General features: G+C 45.1%; 1 protein-coding gene across 1 annotated transcript in view; it reads left to right on the top strand.

Annotated features, from left to right (window-relative positions):
• Window positions 1-331: 331 nt before the first annotated feature.
• The window catches only part of FGF12 (fibroblast growth factor 12), a 138,395-nt gene continuing 117,442 nt past the window's right edge, over window positions 332-21,284 (top strand). Inside the window, exon 1 of the mRNA XM_062499104.1 lies at window positions 332-419. Within this exon, the coding sequence (XP_062355088.1) occupies window positions 332-419 (88 nt within the window). The remainder of the gene's footprint in view (window positions 420-21,284) is intronic.

The raw sequence follows: 21,284 nt of genomic DNA, 5'->3' as shown, positions 1-21,284 counted from the left end.
AGAGGAGAGGAGCGGGGGGGTCCCGGCGGCGCTGGCGCTGCCCGCCCCGGCGGGGGCTGTGCCGGCAGGGGGCAGGGCTGGAGCCGGCCGCGCGTGTTTCTAGGGCTTGACGTCCTTCCAGCCAGCCCGCCCCGCTTCCCGGCACGGCCCCGGCCCTCCGCCGGCGGACAAGTCCCGAGAAGTGGCGGCGGGGTCCCCCTCCCTCCCCCGGGCACGGCGATGGGCCGGGAAGTTTGGCGGCGAGGGGCCCCGGCGCCCCGGCGCTGAGAGCCGGCCGATCCGGGGCCGGTCCCTTTTCCGAGGAGCGGGAGGGCGCCACAAAGTGAAATCCATGAGGATTCTCGGGCTTCTCCTGGAGAAAGGCTCGCATATGCTGCAGTGTCTCTGTGGAAGGCGCCTGAGATCCAGCCACAGCCCAGGTGGGGATCGCGCGTCCTTGTCCCCGCCGCCCTCGCCTCCCCGCCCGGCGCCGCTCGGCCCGGGCTGGCCCCGTTTCCTCGCCGTCCTCCCCGCGCCTCCGCCTCGCCGGCGCCGCGCACAGGTGGCCGGGATGGGATGGGATGGGATGGGACGGGACGGGACGGGATGAGCGCTGTCCGCGGTGCTGATCCCGCCGCGCAACCCCGGGACCGAGTCCCCTGAATTCGCTATCCCCCATACCCGGGTCCCCATGGTCCCCCAGCATCCCCAGCCGCTGGATTCCCAACCCGGCCCCACCCTACCCTCTGCTTGATCCCGTCTGGAGCTCCCACCCACACAGCATCCCCACGTGTGTCCTTTGTCCTCACAGAGATTCCTACCTCACACATGACCCTCATTATTGTTCCCCATTCCACCTGCAGCCCGCTCACGTCCTTTTTCTTCGTATGGGACCCCTGTATTTCTCATCCTACCTGGAACCATCAGCTGTGCCTTCTGTTACCGCCTGGCCAATATGGGTATAACCTTCCCCAGAGTGCCATTGGCCCCACTGTAAGAGCTCGCCGTACTTTGTCCTCCTGGTAGTAGTAATGTCGCATGGTTTTCTGGTGGAGGGTGTTGAATGTGTTTTTGAATGGGGATGTACTTAGAAGCAAAGAGAAATCCCTGCCTGTTCCTGATGGGGGGCCTGAGGAGACTCCCAGCTCCTCTCTCAGCTCCTAGCCTGTTGGAGAGAGAGCATTCCAGTAGAATGGGGAGGAAATGCAGTGGGGTGAATTTCTGAATGATGTTTGTGATGCTAGACACTTCCCTTAATCACTTTTTGAAGAGGGGGATAAGTGCATGAGTGCCTTGATTTGTTGTGATACTACCCCTGAGTTTTTGGGATTATATTGTTGAAGCTTTTAAAGTGGTGTTTCTACAGTTTCTTCTGTGTTTCTTCCATGAAATTTCCCTCTCCAGAACACTGGGTAAATGCCTATGGAATGAAATCCTGTTACTATTATTATTAAGATCTGTAGAAGCTACTAACTGGATGCTTATGAGGATATATCTTTTAGAGTATTCTTTCCTAATGCTTGTGGGTTTTTTGTTTTTTGGTGGTTTTTTTTTTTTTTTTTTGTGAAATCTTGGTCCTAGAAGAAAAAAAGTCTATGCCTACCAGTGCAAATGTTTGGTGTTCTCTTGAAGCGAAAGGCTGTTCTTAGGGGAACACTGTTGCTCGGGTAGCCTGGATTCCCCTATGGCCTTGCGAAGGAAAAGCTGTTTCTAGTTATAGCCACCCATTTATGCTTCAGTAACCTCTTCCCTCCCATTACAGTCTTGTGTGCAAGTTGCTGTCTGTGACAACCTCATGGCAGTAGGGGAAACTTTGGGAGAGAATGCTGGACTCCCTTGCTTTGGAGAACAGTATGATAAATAAATAGAATAGATTTTGGCTGCATGTGGAAACAGTACACACACTAGTCTCTTTTCAGTGAAAAGCTCTAATGGAGTTTTCACCATAGTGCTATGTGTGAATGTTTGTTTTGTGTCTTTTGGAAACCTGCAGCAGTAAGGAGACCAATAATCTACTGGTAGAAGTGGGGTGTTGCTCAGATTATGGGGGATGCTAGGCTGTAACTTCAGTGAACTAGAAGTCAGTGACAGTGTCCTAATAGTTCCCTGGCTGAGCTGGTTTGGCTTTACAGATGGATCCTGTGCTGGTGTGTGCTTGATGCATATGTGGTGCCTGAGTCTTTTCTTACCTCCCCTGTTCTGATGATCAATACTGAACATTGCATAGTCTTTGTATTTCCTGATGTTGTGCTGTAAGGAGACAGTCTGTGGGAATGATCTCCTACTACCTCCAACTGAGCTTATTTTCCAGGTACTAGCCCCATGCCACCATGAGTCTGACCAATCCAGATAGGGTCTGTTGCTTTGAATCAGGATGTAAAATATGTTCTTTCTTCTTGGCTGCGTTTTTTCATTTTCCATTAAGGTTGGAGTTTATGTTCTTGAAAAATGCTCAATAAAAGAAAAAGCTTCCACCTATAAAAGGGTAACTGTGGGGTAGGCCTGCTGGAGGATAAATCTCCTCTCTACTTCTTCAAAAGGTGAGCATGCCCCAGGAGACAGGTGTATACTCTGGCAACAACCCTAAAGGTGTAGTGCTGTGCCCAGCGTGGCACTGTGGAGGCCAAGCAGTGAGATGGGTAAACCAGTAAAAGGATTATAAAATTATGGGAGTGGAAGAACTGTGGAAACATGGACTACAACAGCAATGGCACAGAGTGCTGTGAGCTGTTTACATGTCCTTGATCCTCTGATCTGAAGTTACTCTGACAGACTGACCAAGCCTTTTGCCTTCCTCATATCTATGATGTCTTTCATGCAAACAACTCATAAGGATGTAAGCACACGTTTAAAGTCAGATTCGTATTTCTGTGCTGACTCAGAGCCTTAGACCACTCCTGATTCAGACAGAAGCTAATGCATGACACTTCAAAGAGAAACAGTGAAATAATGAAGGTAATTGTTTAGTACTGTACAGCTCTGTTGTGATGTTAGCAAAAATATTAGCAATTTTTTTTAGCATTATGTGAAGACCTCTCACCTCTTTACTGTAGCTGACTCTAGCCTATTTTCTTATGCTCCACTTCTGAGATGTGCAGACCTTGCCTTAGGGGCAGGCTGTGGTTGTTTGAACAGCACCTTGCAAAATGGTCTTATTGAGTCTCCAAGCCACCACAAAAGTGTGAGTAATTCATAGCAATGCAGAGTAAGAGATTTATCCTCTTTCTTTGTGAATTCCTTTACAAGTATTTTAGCACAGCAACATCCTATATCATCTTTCAGGTGCTTCACTTGTTATCTTAGTTTCAGAGTTTGAAAGCCTAACTGATTGTATTGCATACACAGATATATTTCCTGTTGTGATGGTGCAACCACAGTTAATTTTGTTAAGTGTTCTTTCCTTTAATTTATTTTCTCTGCTAACGCTTTTTCCCCCTTTGCTCCAGAATTTTTTTTTCTTTTGGCTTCCTAGCCAAAATTATGAAACGGATAGCGACTACACTGTTAAGTTTGAGGTAAACATTAAATAATGACTACATTGTTGTTGTAGCTGTGAATAGAGTTGTGAAAAACTATTTTGGGTGACCTGTACCTGGTTTGCAGCCACTTTGATGTAAAAGGCCCTGCACCCATAGACTGCATAATATCAGCATGGAGATTTCTGCTAGTGAGTGTGTTTCAGTCTTCTTCCATAAGGATTTCTTACTTGGCCCTATGAGTGGTTCTGTTCCATGCTTGTCCTCCCCCTGGTTCCTGTACAGCATCTCCTGTGGGATGCATCTTTGCTAAAACCACAGATACTTCTCACTCAACCAGCAACAGCATTCAGCAGCAATGCATTTTCAGCTTTATTTTCAGTACTAGAGGTTTGGTTGTATCCAGAGACTGATCTGTTCTCAAACCTTCATAAGAGTACTTCTCAGTTTAAATCCCTATTTTGCAAATTGATGCCTTCAGTACAAATTAAGCTCATATTGAAAATAAATCCTGAACTTGGCTTCCATGGGAGTCTCACACTGGTGAAATTTGGAGATACTCCTGGAAATATACTGATTGATGCTGGCTTTATGGCAAATTAAAATGATGTCTGGCACAGTAGGTCTTCATATTTCTCCAGGCATCACACCACTAAGTTTGATATTTGGGGCAACAGGAACAAGCATTCTGCCTAGGTAGGCAGTATCAGGCTGTGCCTCTGCCATTAGCCAGTTTGTTGCCCCATATCCATCTTTGCATTTTCCCTGGGGCTTATTGGGGCCCTGTCATAGCGTGTCTGCACATGCAAGACATCTGCAGATGCAAATGGAGTCACACACATAGGAGGTACAATTGCATATTCAAGAACAGCATTTGGCTTATGAGTGGAACAGGCACTCTTTTATTTGCTTGTGCAGTCACCTATGCATCCATCTACATTTTATTTACATACACAAGTTCTTGAAAATTTTCTCACCGCTGTTTATTCAAATGAATAGAAAGTTACAGTGTACAGCAAATACTGCACAGTTCAGCTTCAAACTGCTGGAAGCAACAGCTCTGTGTATGTAAGTGACAGACAGTGAAACCTGCAGTTCCTTGCTGAGTTCAGGGAGCACAGACCAACTTTGGTCTGTGGCAGCTCAGAGTGTGGGTCAAGGCTGAGAAGCACTGGGATCTGACTGGGGGTCATCACTACATTTTCCTTCCCACACCAGGTGTCCTGCCCACCATTCTCTGCCACTGTTATGGCACATATTTTGTTCAGGTTCCCTCTTCCTGTTCTGTGTTTTTGGAAAAGTAACACTTGCTGACCAGTGGAAGTTAAGTACCTGTGCTGTTCTGGGATAATGCCTCTTGTTGACACTCATATGTTAGTGGGAAGAATACCTTTGTCTGAGTTCGTTTAATTCACCTGGGAAATGAATTAAACAAAACTCTGAAAAATCTTTTTTATTATAACAGGAGCAGTCCTCTGGGGTATTATTCAAGAATAGCTATAGCATTTTAAATCCACACTTTCCTTTATTCTGAAGTAACCCTCTCCTGCAGACATTGGCTAAAAATCTCTCCTGGAAGCCCATAGTGCTTGTGTGTCTTTGTAAAAAAACCAAAACTGTTCTGACTGAGCTAGAAATGTTGAATTTTTTAGCATTTTTATTTAGAGAAATTACTTGGTTTCTATCATACAAAAATTCCAGAGATGTAAATGATAATGAACTTAGTTATATGCATATAACTTTTGTAAGTGCTTGCAGCCAGTTCAGTGTAGTTATGCAAAGGAAAGTCTTTGATATTTTGCAAGATTTTATTTTTCAGTTTGCAATAAAGTATTTCATAAATCTTCAAAAGAAATGCAGGTCCAGGAACTCCCCGGGTGTAAAGTGGCTCAGCAATGCAGAGCTGTCAGATGGATGTCTGAGGTTACAGAGCTCAGTATCTGGAATTGCTGGATCTTCACTCAGTCTGCTGAATAGTGACACTTGTCTGGGTCCTGCCAGCGTGTTACTGATATTGAATCATATTTGGAAAATGTTCTATTTTCTGTGAATGAGCAAATACAAGCAAAATAAGAGTAATTGTAATTTTCTTAAGTACCTGTAATCAGGGTGATAAACAGTACTCTGAAGCAGAGGTTGGCTGGTTTATGGCACTTCTTTCCTGATGTATGCATGGTTTTGTAAAGGAATAAAGCTTAACTTCCTTTACTTCCCAATCTCAGCCAAGAAAAGAATAAGAGTTTGTCTGAGGTGTAAGCACCATGTACAATTGTGATGCATTATAAACGGAAAGATTTAGGGAAATGTTAACTAACAATATAGTGAAATAATTTTTTGTCTGTTCCATTGGTTTTCTGGAATGACTGTGTGTATAAAATACTATGTTGCTGTTTTTCCACTTGAAGAGTAACAAAAGAATCTGGAATCAAAGGCAGACATTTAAAGTTTATGACTTCCAGAGCAGATGCTTTCAGTTTAGGAGCTGTGTCATTAGGTCATGGCCATTGAAGACCAAGGAGTATTTCTGGGCACAGGCCTCAGCTCACTGAACCATCTGAGTGCATATTTAACTGTATGCATATACCTAGCCCCAGCCAGAACCATAGTTTTAGATGAGTGGTATATATCATCTCTAAAATTATTCTTGTTTTCCATGTCTACAGAGCATTGACAGTAGGCTTGTTCTCTGCTCCCGGCAGATCCCTCTGGAGGTATTTCACAGCCATCAGTTCCCAGATGGAAAGACCATTGGAAAAAATGAAAAGCTTAATGAAAGCTGTTCATTAAAGAAATCAAAATCTTCCTGCTTTGTTTGTGAGAGTGATCTACTTTTGGCTCACTGAACTTCATCTCAAAACCAAGCCACTTGTCTTCCTACAGCCCTTTCTGCTGCTTTCCAGAAGTAACCTGTTTAAATTTTTACCAAACTGATACTAGTTTTAAATTTTTTAGTCCAGGTTGCGCATTTATCATCAAAAGTTCAGCATGGTCTGAAAACTCGATGAGATTTCTTGTAGAATATAGAATTTTTTCAGTTGTAAAAGACCTCTAGGATTATTGAGTACAACTGTTAACCCAGCGCTGCCTAATCCACCCCTAAGTGCCACATCTGCATGTCTTAAATACCTCAAGGCATGGTGACCCCACCGCTTCCCTGGGCAGCCTTTTCTAATGCTTAGCAACTCCTTCAGTGAAGAAATTTTCCCTTATATACAATCTAAAGCTCCCCTGATGAAATCTGAGGCCATTTCCTCTTGTCCTGTCCCTTGTTACTTAAAGACTGACCCTTACCTTGCTACAGCCTTCTGTCAGGAAGTTGAAGAGGGTACTAAGGTCTCCCTCAGCCACTCTTCATAGGACTTGTTTTCTAGATTCTTCCCCAGCTCTGTTCTGGAGCTAAATGGAGCACCTCTGTGTCTTTCTTGAAGTAAGGGGCCCAAAACTGGGCACAGGAATTGAGCTGTGGCCTCATAAGCATCCAGTACAGGGGATGATCACCTCCCCAGATTCAGTGGTGGTGCACAAAGCTTTCAATTGTGTGAATAAATGTTTGCTTAATAGGCCTTTAAATAATTCTTCTTCCCCTTGGAGGAAAAGAGATGTGTAATATTTAATAATAAAAATAGTGTTTCTTCCCATAGCCTGAAATGGCATGGAAGGAGGTAATCATGTTTTGTATGGCAAAGCATTTTTCTAAATGGCATGTTTATGCCTTTCTAGCATGGTGGCTGCAATTGGCTGCTGGGTCCATTTGCATGTGCTAAATTGCAGTCCTGGGGATCTGTGAAAACAACCCAGCAAAGCCAATCTCAGCTGGGAGCATGGAAGCTGCTGCTAAATTTGTGATGAGCCACCCCCAGGCCCAGCGTGAGTCATTATCATTGTTTTGTTTTCCAGAAGTTGGTACCAAATGCTTTCAGGATCCAAAGCATGGATTATCTCTGGAATTGTATTTAGTCCCTCAAAGCTTTGTTTGTTCCAGATAATAGGAAAAAAAACTGTTAAATAATTGTTTCCTTATTAGTGTTCTTTTCCTGCTTTTAATGTGCACTCAGCCATTTCTTCACTTGAAAACTCACTTGTGCATGGCCCAGCAGCCACTGCTCAGTCCTAATCAGTTTGCTTTGTGCTGCCAAGGAGATGGGGGGCAACAGTAAGTACAGTAGGATGAGACAACTTGACTGAAGTCATTGTTTGGTTCCAGCAGAGCTGAGGTGAGGTGGGGAATTTCTGCTGTCCCTTCTTCTATTTGCCTTGCTGGTTTCTCAGCAAGTGTTTTTATGAAGCCACAGCTGTGTGTGGGACCAGCTAGGGCATCCATTTGCTGAAGGTCAGGACTCTGTGATCTGAGGAGTGCACTGATCCCCAGGGTCCTACACCTGATGCCCACTTGCTGGGGTTGCTGGTCATTGGAGAGATAGGAAAAATGTTGAGAGAACAAAAGCTCCTGCCCTGTGCTGGGACTGTGACAAACAGGCAGTTTGTCCCTAGCTTTTAACCCTTGTTTCAGGTTGTCTTCTCAAATAGACTCGTTTCATGTGCCATGGACTGTGCAAGTGTATCTGCAGTGACTGTGGGTGGGATGCAGAGGAAATGCTGGGTCCTGCAGAAGAAAGGTCCAGGAGTAGGAAAACGCATGTGTGTGGGCATACAAAAGCATGTAGAAGTGATTAAAATTCAAAACTTCAACATACAGTGGGTGGAAAAGACATGGACAGAGTGGGAGGCCTACATGAGCATGGGAGTGGAATAAGGAGCTGAGAGACTGTAAAGCAGGAATGGAGAAAGGGGAACTTATAGTGAAACTGGCTTTAAAATGTAGTTAAACAGGAGTACCCAATCTGGTGTTCCCTCCCCTGCCTGACTGATTTTCAGGATGGGGAAGTCTGCTGGGAAGATTCACAGTATGTCTGCAGAGAGGGACAGGCAAAGCAATCTTCCTTATGGGGCTGAGGATGGAGCTGGACACATTTGCACAGAGCATTCAAACTGGAAAAGCACAAGAATCAGAAGTATCCATGACACTCCACAATGCTCAAGCCTGTCTGTGATGTTGGTGTGTGTACAGATAACCACTGGAATGGTATTGCAACATCCTCCATGCTGCAAGTTCCTTCCCAAGTTCTGGATTTCCTCTTTTGTTGCAATGTGACTTGAAAACCAAACCAAATAAAATAATGATTCTACTGCTGGTGGAACTAGACAGCTGACACGCTGCCACTACATTTCTGAGTTCCAGTGGCTTAGTGTTGCCATTATTGATCTTCTTCTGTGGCTTTTTGGTGGTGGAGAGAGGGGCACGTGAGCCTACGTCAAATCACAGTACTGAAATTCAAGTGCAGACCCTGACAGACTGGGACACCTTCCTATGTCCCAGTGCATGGTGCTCCCCTTGCTCTCAGTTATGTGTGCCCAGGCCCTTTACTTCCCTACTGCTTCAGTTTAGAAATAGCATGGGGTATCCTGGGTGGTGTATTTGTGAGGCTGGAGGACTCTTGGGTGTTGTTTTGAAAGGCTGATTTCCCCAGGTATTTGTGTTCAGTGCAAGCAGAGTATAATCTTTGTAAATATTCAGTTGGTTGATCAGACAAATAAGTCTAGAGATATTCTTATATGGCTTGTGGCTGTGCTTGGGTAGTCCTCTCTAATAACTGTAATTTACCTTTAATGGACAAGACAAAGAAACCTGGTTTGCTTTTTCCTGTGTTTCTGAGTTTGCTGGAGTTTCTGTGATGAATCCTTTACTGTGCTCACCCTTAAACTGAAGAGGCAGTTGTGGGAATATAAATCATGTTCCCAGATGCTTGCAGGCTGCACAGCAATGAAATGCACTTTCCTTGCCCCACCTTCCCTGCTAAATGGCTGACACACATCTTAAAGCATCTTGCTGGACATCTGTTTCTGCCCTACAGCTTGTTCTCAGCACCTTGGCTGAGAAGGCAATGGGACTGTGTTTTAGGGTTGATTTAGAGCTTTGTTTTTGAGGTTAGAAAAGGTTAGAGTTAGAACAATCAAATTTCTTGAGATGGTGTATGAAGCATGAATAAGGAGGGCAGTTAAATGGGAGCAAGTCCTTTTGTGAGGAAGCACTTTAGTGAATGAATTTTGCACTTGTTTGGTGTTTCTGGGAGGTGGTGGGTCTTGCTGAGAGCACTCCTATGAGAGCTTCTCTCCTACTCATCCACAGCTCATGCCCTTTGGGTTGATACTTCTCTGTCTAACATGCCATTTGGCAAGGGATGCTCCCACCTCCCAGAGAAGGTCAGAAAATACATTTTCCAAATGATAGTCTGCTGAATATAAGAATATCCAAACCAGAGGCTTTTCTTTGTTAGTAGTGATAAAAAAAACAAACAAACAACAACTCCAAACAGGTAGAAAGATCCAGACAGGCCTACTGCTTTGTGAAGTAGCCATGGGTGCCTCTCGGGGACTGTGCTAAGGGCTGTCCTGGCATAAGGCTGTGTCTAATCAGTGAGAAGAGTTCATTGCTTATGTGCATGGCCAGTGAATGAAAAGGTTTCAATAAGAAAGTTGAGTTTTGTCAAGGGACTGGCAGGGTGCTGAGAGAGAAATGCAGTGCCCTGAAGTATGCTGGGAAGACAGTTACGGGTCTCATTCCCACCCAGAGCAGGGACAAAGGACTGGTAAATCCTGCTCACTCAGCCCAAAGGCATCACTTCTTGTCTCCTGTCCCTTCTCACTCATGTGAGCTCCAGACTCACTGCAAGTCTCAGACTCACTAGATTTTCCTGCTGCTTCTTTGCTCCTGGTCTGTAGAAGGGGAGAACAGCACAGTGTTGGGGAGGAGAGAAAGGCATTGAATATCTATTATTTATGGGACTGTTCATTTGGCTGGTAAAACACTGCTGGGATTAAACATGGGAGGAATGAAGTGCTTGTTACTCAGCGAGCACATGTTGCCCCACTAACTGCCAAAGGACAGTCGTCTGTTTTAGCACTTCTATAAGTGCTCATTAAGCTTTGAGACTAAGTGCCAATATGTCTTACTCCCTGCTTCATCTCTGCTTTATCCACAATGGTGTTGTGTTATATGTACAGCTCTTCACTGGGTATAATGTAGCCTGGAAAGAAATATTTGGAAAAAAAAGGAAGGAAACATCTGAAAAAGTCACCAATAGAAAGATATAGGGAAGTAGCATCAATTAACAGAAAAATATGAGAGCAATTAATATGGGTCAGAATAAAGTGTTCATCTAGCCCAACAGCCTTCCTCCATCTACATCGAACAGTTGGGAAAAAGTAAGAAAATAAGATCTGTCCCCCAAATGCTCTCCCAGCTGCTGGCTCTTTTCAGCTTAGAAAATTATCTGAGTCATACATGGTTCAAAGTACGTAAGAATTCTCAGTGGATTTCTCCTCTGTGTACTTGACCAGTCTCCCCTTGAGTTCACATACGTTTTTAGCATCACAGCATCTTGCGGAAAGGATTTCCCCAGACCTGTTACATGAAGAAGCCTCTCTTTTCCTTTGAACTTGATTCCTGCTAGCTTGGGTTGATGCTTTCCAGAGGCCCATATGGAACGAGAGCAAATAACAGACCTCATCCTCCTCTCACGCTGTTTGTGATTGCAAAGACCACAAGCATACTCCTGCTAAGCTGTCTCTCACAGTTTGAAGAGTCTTGTATCTTCTTGTTGTCTCTCTCTAAACCATTCCCAGTTCTAGTAAATGCTTGTTGCAATGAGAGGAGCACAACAGCACGCACTTGCCTCAAGTAAGACATTGCTTTTCTTTATGCCCAGGGGCTCAAAACCAGTGGGGTCAATTCAGCTGGAGAGACAGCAGTTGTCATATAGGGTACAGAATGGAAAGCAGGCTGGTGAGTAGGCTGTTATGGCCAAATGATGAGTTCTGTAGCTGTCAGTCCCTACAAGCTTGTGATTCAAGTGGCATGTCAAGATGTGGGTGGACACAACCTGTGTGAGCCATTTAGCTGTGTCAGGAGGTGAGGATGGCTGTGCTGGAAACTCTGTGTGTGACCAAGCCTGGGGGATCACCTTGAGACACAATTTCAGCTTTTGGATGCTTTGAGCTGTGTTCTGCCTGATGAGCTGTGCTGGAAGCTAGCTGCCGGTGGACCAGAGAAAGAGTGGGGGAGCTGGTTTGACTCTGATGTGAGATGCTGCCCCTCACATCCAGAGGAGAGAAACCAGGATACCTGGGGTGCAACTGAGCTTCTTTCATAGAATATTCCAAGCTGGAAGGGAGCCACAAGGACCGTGGAAATACAGCTCCTGTTTGGGTATACATCTGCATGGTGAGGCAAGCTGCAGCTTAAACCCCATTGATTGCCTTGACAAGATCTCCACCAAGTGTAAAGGAAGCCAGGGAGAGTTGCTCAGTCTGGCATTTAGACTGTGGGTACGCATAACTCCACCCTGTGTGTCACCACACCTTCCTTTGCCTTAACTGCCTCTCTGTAGTATCGAGACAATGCTGCCTTCTTTGCAAAGTACCTGTGGGACTAACCCAGGACCTGTGTGGACAACTGGAGGATTGTAAGTCTCAAAGCTGTTTAATATTACTCTGTCTGTACACTGGAACTGGGGAAAGTGGCTAGGATTTTATGTATATAAGAGAAGATGCACCATGAGAATTTTAGAGTATAGTGGAAATTCCTCATTTGTGCTTTAAGAGGCATTTGAGACTCCCAACCATTCAGTAAGCTCCCGTTAAAAGCTCACACATTACAAATTTCTCACGTAAAAGTATTTAATGTTCAGTAGGAGTGCTGCTTGCCAGGGAGAATATGCTGGCTGCCTATTAAGAGAAACAGATGAAGGCAATTGCTTTCTAAGGGTTAAGTATGACCTGGTAAGCCAAGGCCTGCAGCATTAGCAAGTGCCAGCCAGCAGCTGGAAGAGCTCAGTGCTGGATAACAAGTGCCCTGTCCTTCCATTTCTCCAAAGCAAGCCTCACTCAGTGAAGGTTTCTGACACTGAATCAGCAACAGCACAGAGGGCTCTCTAAAGGGCTCAGAGTTAATGGCTTCTGCACACTAAAGGTTAATGGTGCTATCTCAGGAGGTAGATTTCAGTGGAAAAAGGGTTTTTTTCACTTTTGTTTGTGGTTTGCTTATCCTCTCTATATTACCTGCAGCAGTGTGCTAACGCATAGGCAAAGTGGGCTGTGACCTCAATCAGCTAGTTAATTTTAAGCCCGTGCTTAAATGATTTGCTAAAACTGTGCTTATTCAGAGAAAGAAAGCTGATTGTATTTCCATTGCTCAAGCTAGGTGAATTATAACATCTAAGTGATTTTAATGATGAAGGGGGATATTATGCTTTGAAACAATTTTTTACGTTCCCATGAAGAATATTAGTATCAGTGAGTATGTCTGATGATTGATAGCCATGTTCATACTTTGCTAGTAACCCCCTCAAAGCTACTTGAAATACTGTATTGTGCATTTACGTTTTTATCTCTGTAATTTTGAGAAGAGCAGAGCTCATTAAACAAAAGTATTTTTATGTCATGTGTCAATAGAAAATGCTCTTTTAAATGTTCAGAAGGAATTGGTTACAGAAATATGGGAAAGAGAGGAAAGAAATTGTTTTCCTTTCATGTTCAGTACATTCTTCATCCTTTTGCTTTTTGATGACTAAACTGTTCTGTATTTGCAATTGAAAACTGTTGATTGGAAACGCTTGTGAGACTAACATAAATGGGGCTTGATTTTGAAAAACACATTCGTGATCATTTGCCTAATTTGTGTGTGCAATTAGCATGATTGCCACTGGAAATGGCCATCTGACTGCTGGAGACTTCTGTATTTTTCTGATCTGTTTTCTCTCTCTTCTCCTTAAGGTGCCAGCTTCTATGATGTCTAAATATTACCCATGGAAGTTTAATTTGGTAATATGTTTATTGATATCCTTTCATCCCTCACCTCTCCACTTTCAGGTGTTTGTTAAAAGGCTGAGAATGATTACTCCCTTCTGCTTCCTTCTCAAGAACACTTGACACAACGTGAAAGAGGTTCTTTATCTAAGTTGTTGATCTTGCAATTTAGAGAGTCAGATCTCACTGGCAGCTCTATAGACTCTTACATGGCCATAGTAATATTTAAGTAGTTTCCAGGTGTGCACAAAGGATTACAGCCCTCATCTGTCAGGTCTTTTACTTCCTCCTGAGGAAACCTGTGCTGGCAGGGGACATTTATTGGTGACAAGGTGGAATTGTTTTGTTTTGCTTTGTTTTAAACATGTGATGGATTGAAAAGGTAAAATGGGTGAGTCTCTAGAGTATTCCCTTCAGAAAAGCTGAGAAACCTGGTTTGGGTTAGTAATTTGAAGGGCATGTCAGCTCAAGACATCTTTGAGCTGACTTGCAGTCCTTTTTGTAGGAGCATGGTGTCAAGGTTCCTCAGTGGCTCCACTGCTGGGTAAGAGAAGGGAATGAGCTTGTGAGCCCAGCCTCTGGAGGCAATACACTTATTCCTTCCTGATGCTGGTGCTGGGGATTAAGCCAGTGGGAAACTAACCTATTCTTATTATTAGTATCTTTAAAATGAATTGTTTTTAATCAAACCAGCCTTACCCCAGTTGTCATTTGGCTATGCAAGTGCTGCTGCTGTCAGGAGGGAATCTGCAAGAAAGGCGTAGCCTGAGGCAGGGGGAGGAATGGGTGGAATTACCCCTATAGGCAGCTACTCACACATACCTGGGTTTGTAGCAATGGGGCACTGCCCCACTGCTGGTGACATTCACATTGCATTCATTGCTCCTGAAATGTTCCTCCATCCTGAGGTACAGCTAAGTCAGATCTAAAGATTAGGTGTACCTTCCAGTCTGTGGTGTGACTCAGACCTACAGCCGCGGAGGTGGGAGAGCCATGGCAGTGTACAGAAGACAAATGTCCCCTGGGTCATTAATGATGGGATGGAGAGCACATACTGCCTGATTGCTTATTGGCTCTAGCCTTTCATTAAGAGTAAATTCAATTTTCCCAGTATTGACAGCTGCCTGGTGGAGGGGTCGTGCTGTGTGGTAGGCACTGAACTGCCAAGAACAAACACCCAGATACAACAATATGTCAGGAACGATACCCGCAGTGTATTTTGTTCTTTTCTTCTGTGCTCTATCTCCTTGTTGAGAAGAAACAATTTCTGGGGATGAGACATTAAGTATGTCAATTCTGACCTATCTGCAAGCTAGGAAATGCTGGAAAGTTAATGAATTTAAGTAGGGAAGGTGGTTCTTCTTCATACTTGCTTGTTCCTGGCCTGGACTGAGACTTGTTTAATTAAAGGAATGTAGTATCCTTTCCTGAAAGTCCCCCAAGTCAAAACCTTTGTTTTTTTCCTGCCCAGTCTTTCTGATCCTTCCCAAAGCACAAACATTTACTGTGCTGTGAGGGAGAACTTTGGAAAGGAAGAAGCAGAACATGTTTTGTCAGGGAGCATCAGTTTCTGCTGGCCCTATCACTGCTCTTCCCTCTGCTCTGTCCAACCAGGCCCTCTCCATTAGCATAGCTTGCTCAAGCATCTTCCCTCCTCATTCTGAGAGCTGCTCAAGCCCCTTCCAAACATATAATTATAGGCATGAAAAAATAAATTTGTTCTTATTCAGCACCTGATAAAATGGTGACTCAGGCATTTTCATTTTCCATTGGAAATGCAAGTTCTCGTGCATTCAGCGCGCTTACCAGCATGCAGCCTGAATCATAAAGGGTACCCTGTCTGCCCCCTGGAAGGGCAAAATGGTTACAAATGCAAAATGCCAGGTGGAGGCTCTCACAAGTACCTTATTTGGCCACATGGTGAAGCAAAGCAAGGTCACTTAGCTGTCTGTGCACTTACCCTTCAGTGTAGTTATCCCAGCAAATACCCAGCCTACACCCTGCAGTGGGCTGTGGAGACCTGGCCAGGTTGGCAGCCTGGAGCTTTCTGGCCACTGGGGCTGCATGATCAGCCTGGCATTTGAGACAAATGATGGAGCAAAGGCACCTGATCAGGTTTAGGATGGGCCTTGTGAAAAGGGTGACGACACTCTGTTCCTGAAATAAACGTGTTTCTGTGCTGTGTCAGGAGATCGCTCATACACACACTGGGAGGAAGCAAGATACTTGCTGAAAGGCATAAATCTTTTCTAACCACCTTCAGTGGTTATTTTTAAGCTCGGGGCATGCAGTGCTATGAATCCCATCCCATTAGGGCTGGAAAAGTGTTACTAGCCAGGAAGATGGGTGCTCTGGAGCATGAGAGCTCTCTTCCTCTTGCCCACATGACCTGTGCCTTGCGAAGAAAACCCCTGGGCTGTGACAGGACTGAGAGGGTAACAGGCAGCAGCTGTGCCCCACCTCTGCCAGGTTTTGTGAAGGAGGGCTTGAAAGTCCTCCTGGTAAGCTGGGTAGATGCAGCATGTTGTTTGATTTTAGTTTAAAGTGAATTCATTAAACAGTGCTTTATTGTATTCTTTCAGAGCAGCCAGAGTTGCAGGATAAATATTTATGTAGAACAGTTGCTGAGTTAAGGAAAGATGCATCAGAAGTATAAATATACGTTTTTTGCCTTTGTTTCTACTTGAACGTCCCTGAGGACTTGATTCAATGATTCCTATGGGTCGCTTCCAACTCAAAATACTCTACAATTCTATGGCTTTGTTGGAATCAATTATTTCTTATACCCATTCTGGACATGAGGCTTTTTTTTTTTTTGTTCTCATATAATTCCGGAAACAAATGCATTGATGAGGTAAAAAACATGTCCATGAGTGCTTCTCTTTTATTTTGTGGCCAACCTATGTCCAAACCTACCATGGCCTGGCAGCTTTTCACAGGAGTATACTGGACCAAACCCAAATTAGTGTCTAGTCCCTCTTTCTCCAAGCATTTATACTTGCATCAATTGCTAATGTATCTTAGTAAACAAGACCCCTCATGGGAAGGACTGTAACATCCCTGAACATGAGCCAAAATCCTTTAATCATAAAGAGTTAATCTGCTAAATAATTTGAGCCCAGCAGTCTGGAGGGCATGGGGGATGCTATCTGGCTTTGCTCCCAAAGATTCAAAAAGTTCTTTAGAAACTGCTGCCCTAGTGTGTGATGCAGCGGGGAGACCTGGGAGAAGACATTTTGATTTGGGTTTGGTTTTCTCCATGACAACATAACTTCCTAAATAAAAAAAAATTATCAGGATCTTGGTCTATTGGAGAAAAGGTGATGTTTCTTCTGAAAAAAGAAGGATCTTTCTATGGGGTATTTTTTACATCTAATTCTCTTCTGTCAAAATGTGGGTGCATTTTTACTGATGGAAAAAGTCTTTCCCTAAATGTTTGATGCTGTAGGAGCAGTGGTGCTTTACAAATTGCGCTCTGTCAGGAAATGAATGGCAGGTGAGTGTGTATGTATTCACGTGTTCCCACTGCCTGTAGTGCCTGGGGTGAGCTCTCTCTGGCTGTGTCATAAGCAGTGTAACATTAGCAGAAAGGTCTCCCCAGCTTGAACAGGGGTGGAATATATCTTGGAAAGACAGGAGTGCAGGATATCTGTTGTGTAGTCCAGTGCTTGGAACAGCACACAGAACAGAGGAGAGTTTCCAGGAGCAGGATGTTTGTCAGACCTACAGCTCTTGGCAACTCTCTGGAGTCCTTTGAACCACTGACAAGGGGCTGATAATGGGAGAAGAGATAGAGACCTGGGATGATGCTGTAGTGGGGTAGGAAGTCCCTTGACCCTGAGTGGTCCCTTTAGGAGAGCAGGGCACATTTGTTGCCTGAGGGCTACCTGGGAGTATTGGCCCTTCCTGGTTACAAGAGAGACTTTGCTGTTACCCCTCAGTTGTGGTGGTTCCACCTCTCTCTAAGTCTTGTTGCATTAGGCTGCTTTGGGTGATCATAGGTCAGCAATGACAGCCTCCTTGGAGTCTCAGACACTCAGACCTGACAAGTCCCTCACACGGCAGAGCTTGGACCTCCAGTTTAGGGCTCTGCCCCTCTGTCCCTTCCTTGGGTGAGTCCACATTTGTGAGTAACATCTCATAATGATGCTGTCTCTTGAAGTGTGCATTAGCAATCATTGGACTGGTGCCTCTCCCTGCCTTTGTTGTGGTAGTAGTAGTAGTCTTCTTTTTTTCCCTTTAGGATGTTTGTAGTGAACCTGGGGATTTGCAGAGCTGACGATTGCATATTTTCTTTAATCTAGCTAGGTCCAGCAGCAGTAACAGTGTTGGTATGTTTGTCACATAAGCACATACCCAAACCAGCCAGTGTGCTGGTATAAATGATTCTGCAGTTCAAGCATTTTGATTTCTTTTCCCCTGCTGTTTTTGTCATTCAAAATAAATAGATCATAGTTAGATGTGCCTGCCAATAGTTCAAATATACCTTCACTTAGGTTCAGTAACATTCTAGTTCATCCCATATTCCATGGGACTTTTCAGGTAAACTTATACCCCATAAGAAGCACTGGGATTACTCCTGTCTTGGACTGCAGTTAGTATTCTTCCAGTTAATGTGATCATCCCTAGAATAGAAAAATGTTGAGCACCCAGCTATTTTCAGCCAAGCCACTGATGTGCCCAGTTTTTACCACTTGAAGGGAATGTCAGATATTTTCACATGACAGAAAAGTGTGACCAAATTCTGTTCTGTAAAATATTCTTAACTTTGGGGTTACTGTTTCTCTACTGGATTTGAATTTTTATTTATTCTTGAAACTTGCAAGAGATACATATCCAAATCTGCTGGATAGTTTTACAAACTACAGCCTAGTTTAGATGCATGTGTGGGCCTTTTCCTTTAATGATAACCCTCACTACTAGCTTGAAAGTAGTGATACAAACTGACAGATACACCTGAAGGCATCCACAGACTTAAAATATCAGCCTATGTTTTCCACTTTTTATTTACTTGATGTTTTTTTCTTTGTACTGTAATATTCATGGAGTGAAACAAAATAAGGAACTGAAAAGAGCATTTTAATGTAATTTTGTGATACCTGTTAAAGTGCTTTGTGTGTTTATTGGAATGAATCACTTGTGCAAAATTCTGTGCTTTTTTGCTTATTCCTGACACTGTGAAATATCTACATATCAGTGTAGGGAATGAAAGTGCATACAATATGGGGAGCAGAGATGCAGGTGGGGAGTATTTGCAGTGAATTCCTGTGATGATCAGGAAAGAGAAGCCCATGGAGCCAGTTTTGAAGAATGTCCTGTGACAGGCAGACTGAACTTGAACGTGTCCTGGTATATTTCCATAACGAAACAGAAAATCCTGCAGTGAGGCAGTCGATCAGACACTGCCGACGGCTCGCTCAGCCCATGCAGGAGCAGCCTCCTCATCTCCCGCCTGCAAACAGGGTCCGAGCAGGGTGGGAGCAGCTGTGGCTTTAAAATATTCCTTGCCATATGTCACAGTGCCACCTGAGCTCACCAGCCTGACCTGCAGCCATGCGCAACACAAACAAAATCAGTGTCCAAAAGACGTGTGCCAGGCAGAACATGTGTTCCTTTTCTCTCTGCTCTCCAGAACAGTCACTGTGCTTTTCTCCTCTGTCATTCGCAATTCTGCATCATCTGCAAGTCACTGGTGTTTTCTGAGGGCTGGAAGTTTAGAAAGAAACACACCATTCACCTTCTGACTGCTGTCTGTGCTGTGTCTGCCAGCAGCACACAGGTCCCCTGTGGGCATTAAGGCCAATGCCACCCACATCATTACCCAGCTGGGAGGCAGCTGCTGGCAGGGACAGCCACTTTCTGTGGAAGCAGGGGAAGACTGAGGCTTCTCACAGAATCCACAGATGCTTTCCACGAACACGTTTAATTAAGAGGCAAACTCACCACCTGCTCTGCAGCGTGGGTATCCAGGTTCCTTTCAGGCAGGTATTTGCTTTGCTGTGTGCTTATGCTTTTACAGGGGTCTGGAAGTGCTTTTGGTAGTGTTTGTGCAGCTGTGCCTGAAACCCCAGGCGTCAGGTGCTGTTAGCATGCAGAGCTTCCAGCTTCATTAAGGTAATTGTGCCCAAGGCCTTTCCTTCCTTATCCTGCTTTAATGAGGAGCCACAGCATCCCCTTGATGCTTCCCGTGACTGCAGGGAGCTGCACGTGGGTGGGAACTGGAGTGGGTTTTCCCTCTGTCCCTACATCCTCTGGAGCTGCTGCCATTGCCTACCAAACCCAGCACTGGGCAGGGAAGGTGAGCTCCTAAAGGCAGATTTTGCTGCTTAAGTTAGTATCTATATTCTAAAGATGCAAAGAAATTCATTGCTCCCGTTTGAACACTTGCCTCTGCTAGAATGCTGCACAGGCTTGGAACCCCTCATCAGCCCTCCCCTAAGCCTTGGACTCTCATTCTGCAGCCAAATCCCTGGCAGAGCTGGCAGCGCTGCGGCAGCCCGGGCAGGATAAATGGGCCATGTACTCTGCTGCGTTGGTGGCAGGGACAGATTAACCCTCTTTTGTAGAACCAGTGCAGTGATTGCAGCTGGTGGGTGGCTGAGAGCCCCCTCTCCCTGGGGTGCCCTTAAAATGGGCACGTGGCTCAGGGAGCTCCAAATACCTATGCTGAAACAGAAGTCACTTAATGTATCTGCCAAGCTCAGCCTGTTTTTTTTTCTTTGGATTGTTCTCTCTGCACCCATCTCAGAAATGCCTTTTCCACAGGTAAATGCATTTTCTGTGCCCATTTTGTGATGCATATGACATCTTCAGGGAAAACAAACATTTCTCCTGCAGTATTTTCAGGTTTCTGGGTCCCAAGAGGAGATAATGCACAGAGATTTCAACCTGCAGCCACGGGATCTCTACCAAGAAGCACATGCAGAAATGCAAAATGCACATCTGTGCTCCAATCATGGAGCCATGTTCTTGTGCTCAGCAGGTTTCCAGCCTTTTCATTCATTAAAGATGATTCAGGATGAGGACAATTAATTATTCACTAAGAATAATTCTGAATTTTCACTGGTTGCACGAAGGTGCCTGTGGGATTGCAGGAAAGCCATGTGGCAGTGAGACAGGTGCTTGCTCCACGCTGGAACACTGGGTCAGAGCCCTTCAAGAGCCTGTCAGACTGGCAGCTCTGGCCAGGCCAAGTACCCCACTCCCCAAGGGGGAGGCAGCCCTGGGGGGGGCTGCAGCACTGTGCCAGCCTGCCGTGAGCTCACAGAGCACAGAGCAGGAACCTCCGGGGACCCCCAGAGCCTGCCCGGGTTGCTGCACTGCGTTGCAAAAAGCAAAGCTGTCCTGGACACGTTTTCCCAGCTGTGCAGGCACACAGATGAACCAGGGATTTATTGTTCTGCAGGACATGTTTTCTCCTGCTGTGAGACAGAAACCATCAGCTCAGGTGTTGTAAGATGAGAGGAGGAGCGGGAAGCCCATGGCCAGCTTGTACTCAAGATGTGATAAAGATAGCACTGTGGCTCCTACATGAATGAGTCCTTGGAAGGCTGGTTTGAGCTGTGCCTACAGTCCTACTGCGGAGGTGACACTGGCCCATGGGGCCATGCCCAGCTGCAGGCTGGGTGCCTGGTGAGCACGCAGGAGCTCATGGCACTGGGGCTGCCAGCACCGGACGCAGCAGCAGCAGAAATGTGAGTAGGGGTTGGCTTGCTGCTGGCAGCCCCTCTGTAAGCCCGAGGTGATTCCCCAGATTTTGGCATAAGTAGGAGCAGCATTTGCACCTCTTGCTTTTGGTGGGGCATCATGTGCCTGAGCCGAGGTCCAGCTCCAGCATGAAGTGGCTGCGCCTCATGCTGTTCACATTGGTGTAACAGGTATTGGCTGGGAATGCTTTGTACCAAGAAAATGGAAAGAATCTTCTAAAATGCAACTATCCCATAGAAACCATTTTTCTTCTCCTAG

The sequence above is a fragment of the Cinclus cinclus genome, chromosome 10 (assembly GCF_963662255.1).
Source record: "Cinclus cinclus chromosome 10, bCinCin1.1, whole genome shotgun sequence".
In the NCBI taxonomy this organism is placed as follows: domain Eukaryota; kingdom Metazoa; phylum Chordata; class Aves; order Passeriformes; family Cinclidae; genus Cinclus; species Cinclus cinclus.
This window is presented reverse-complemented; position numbering and strand designations above follow the sequence as displayed.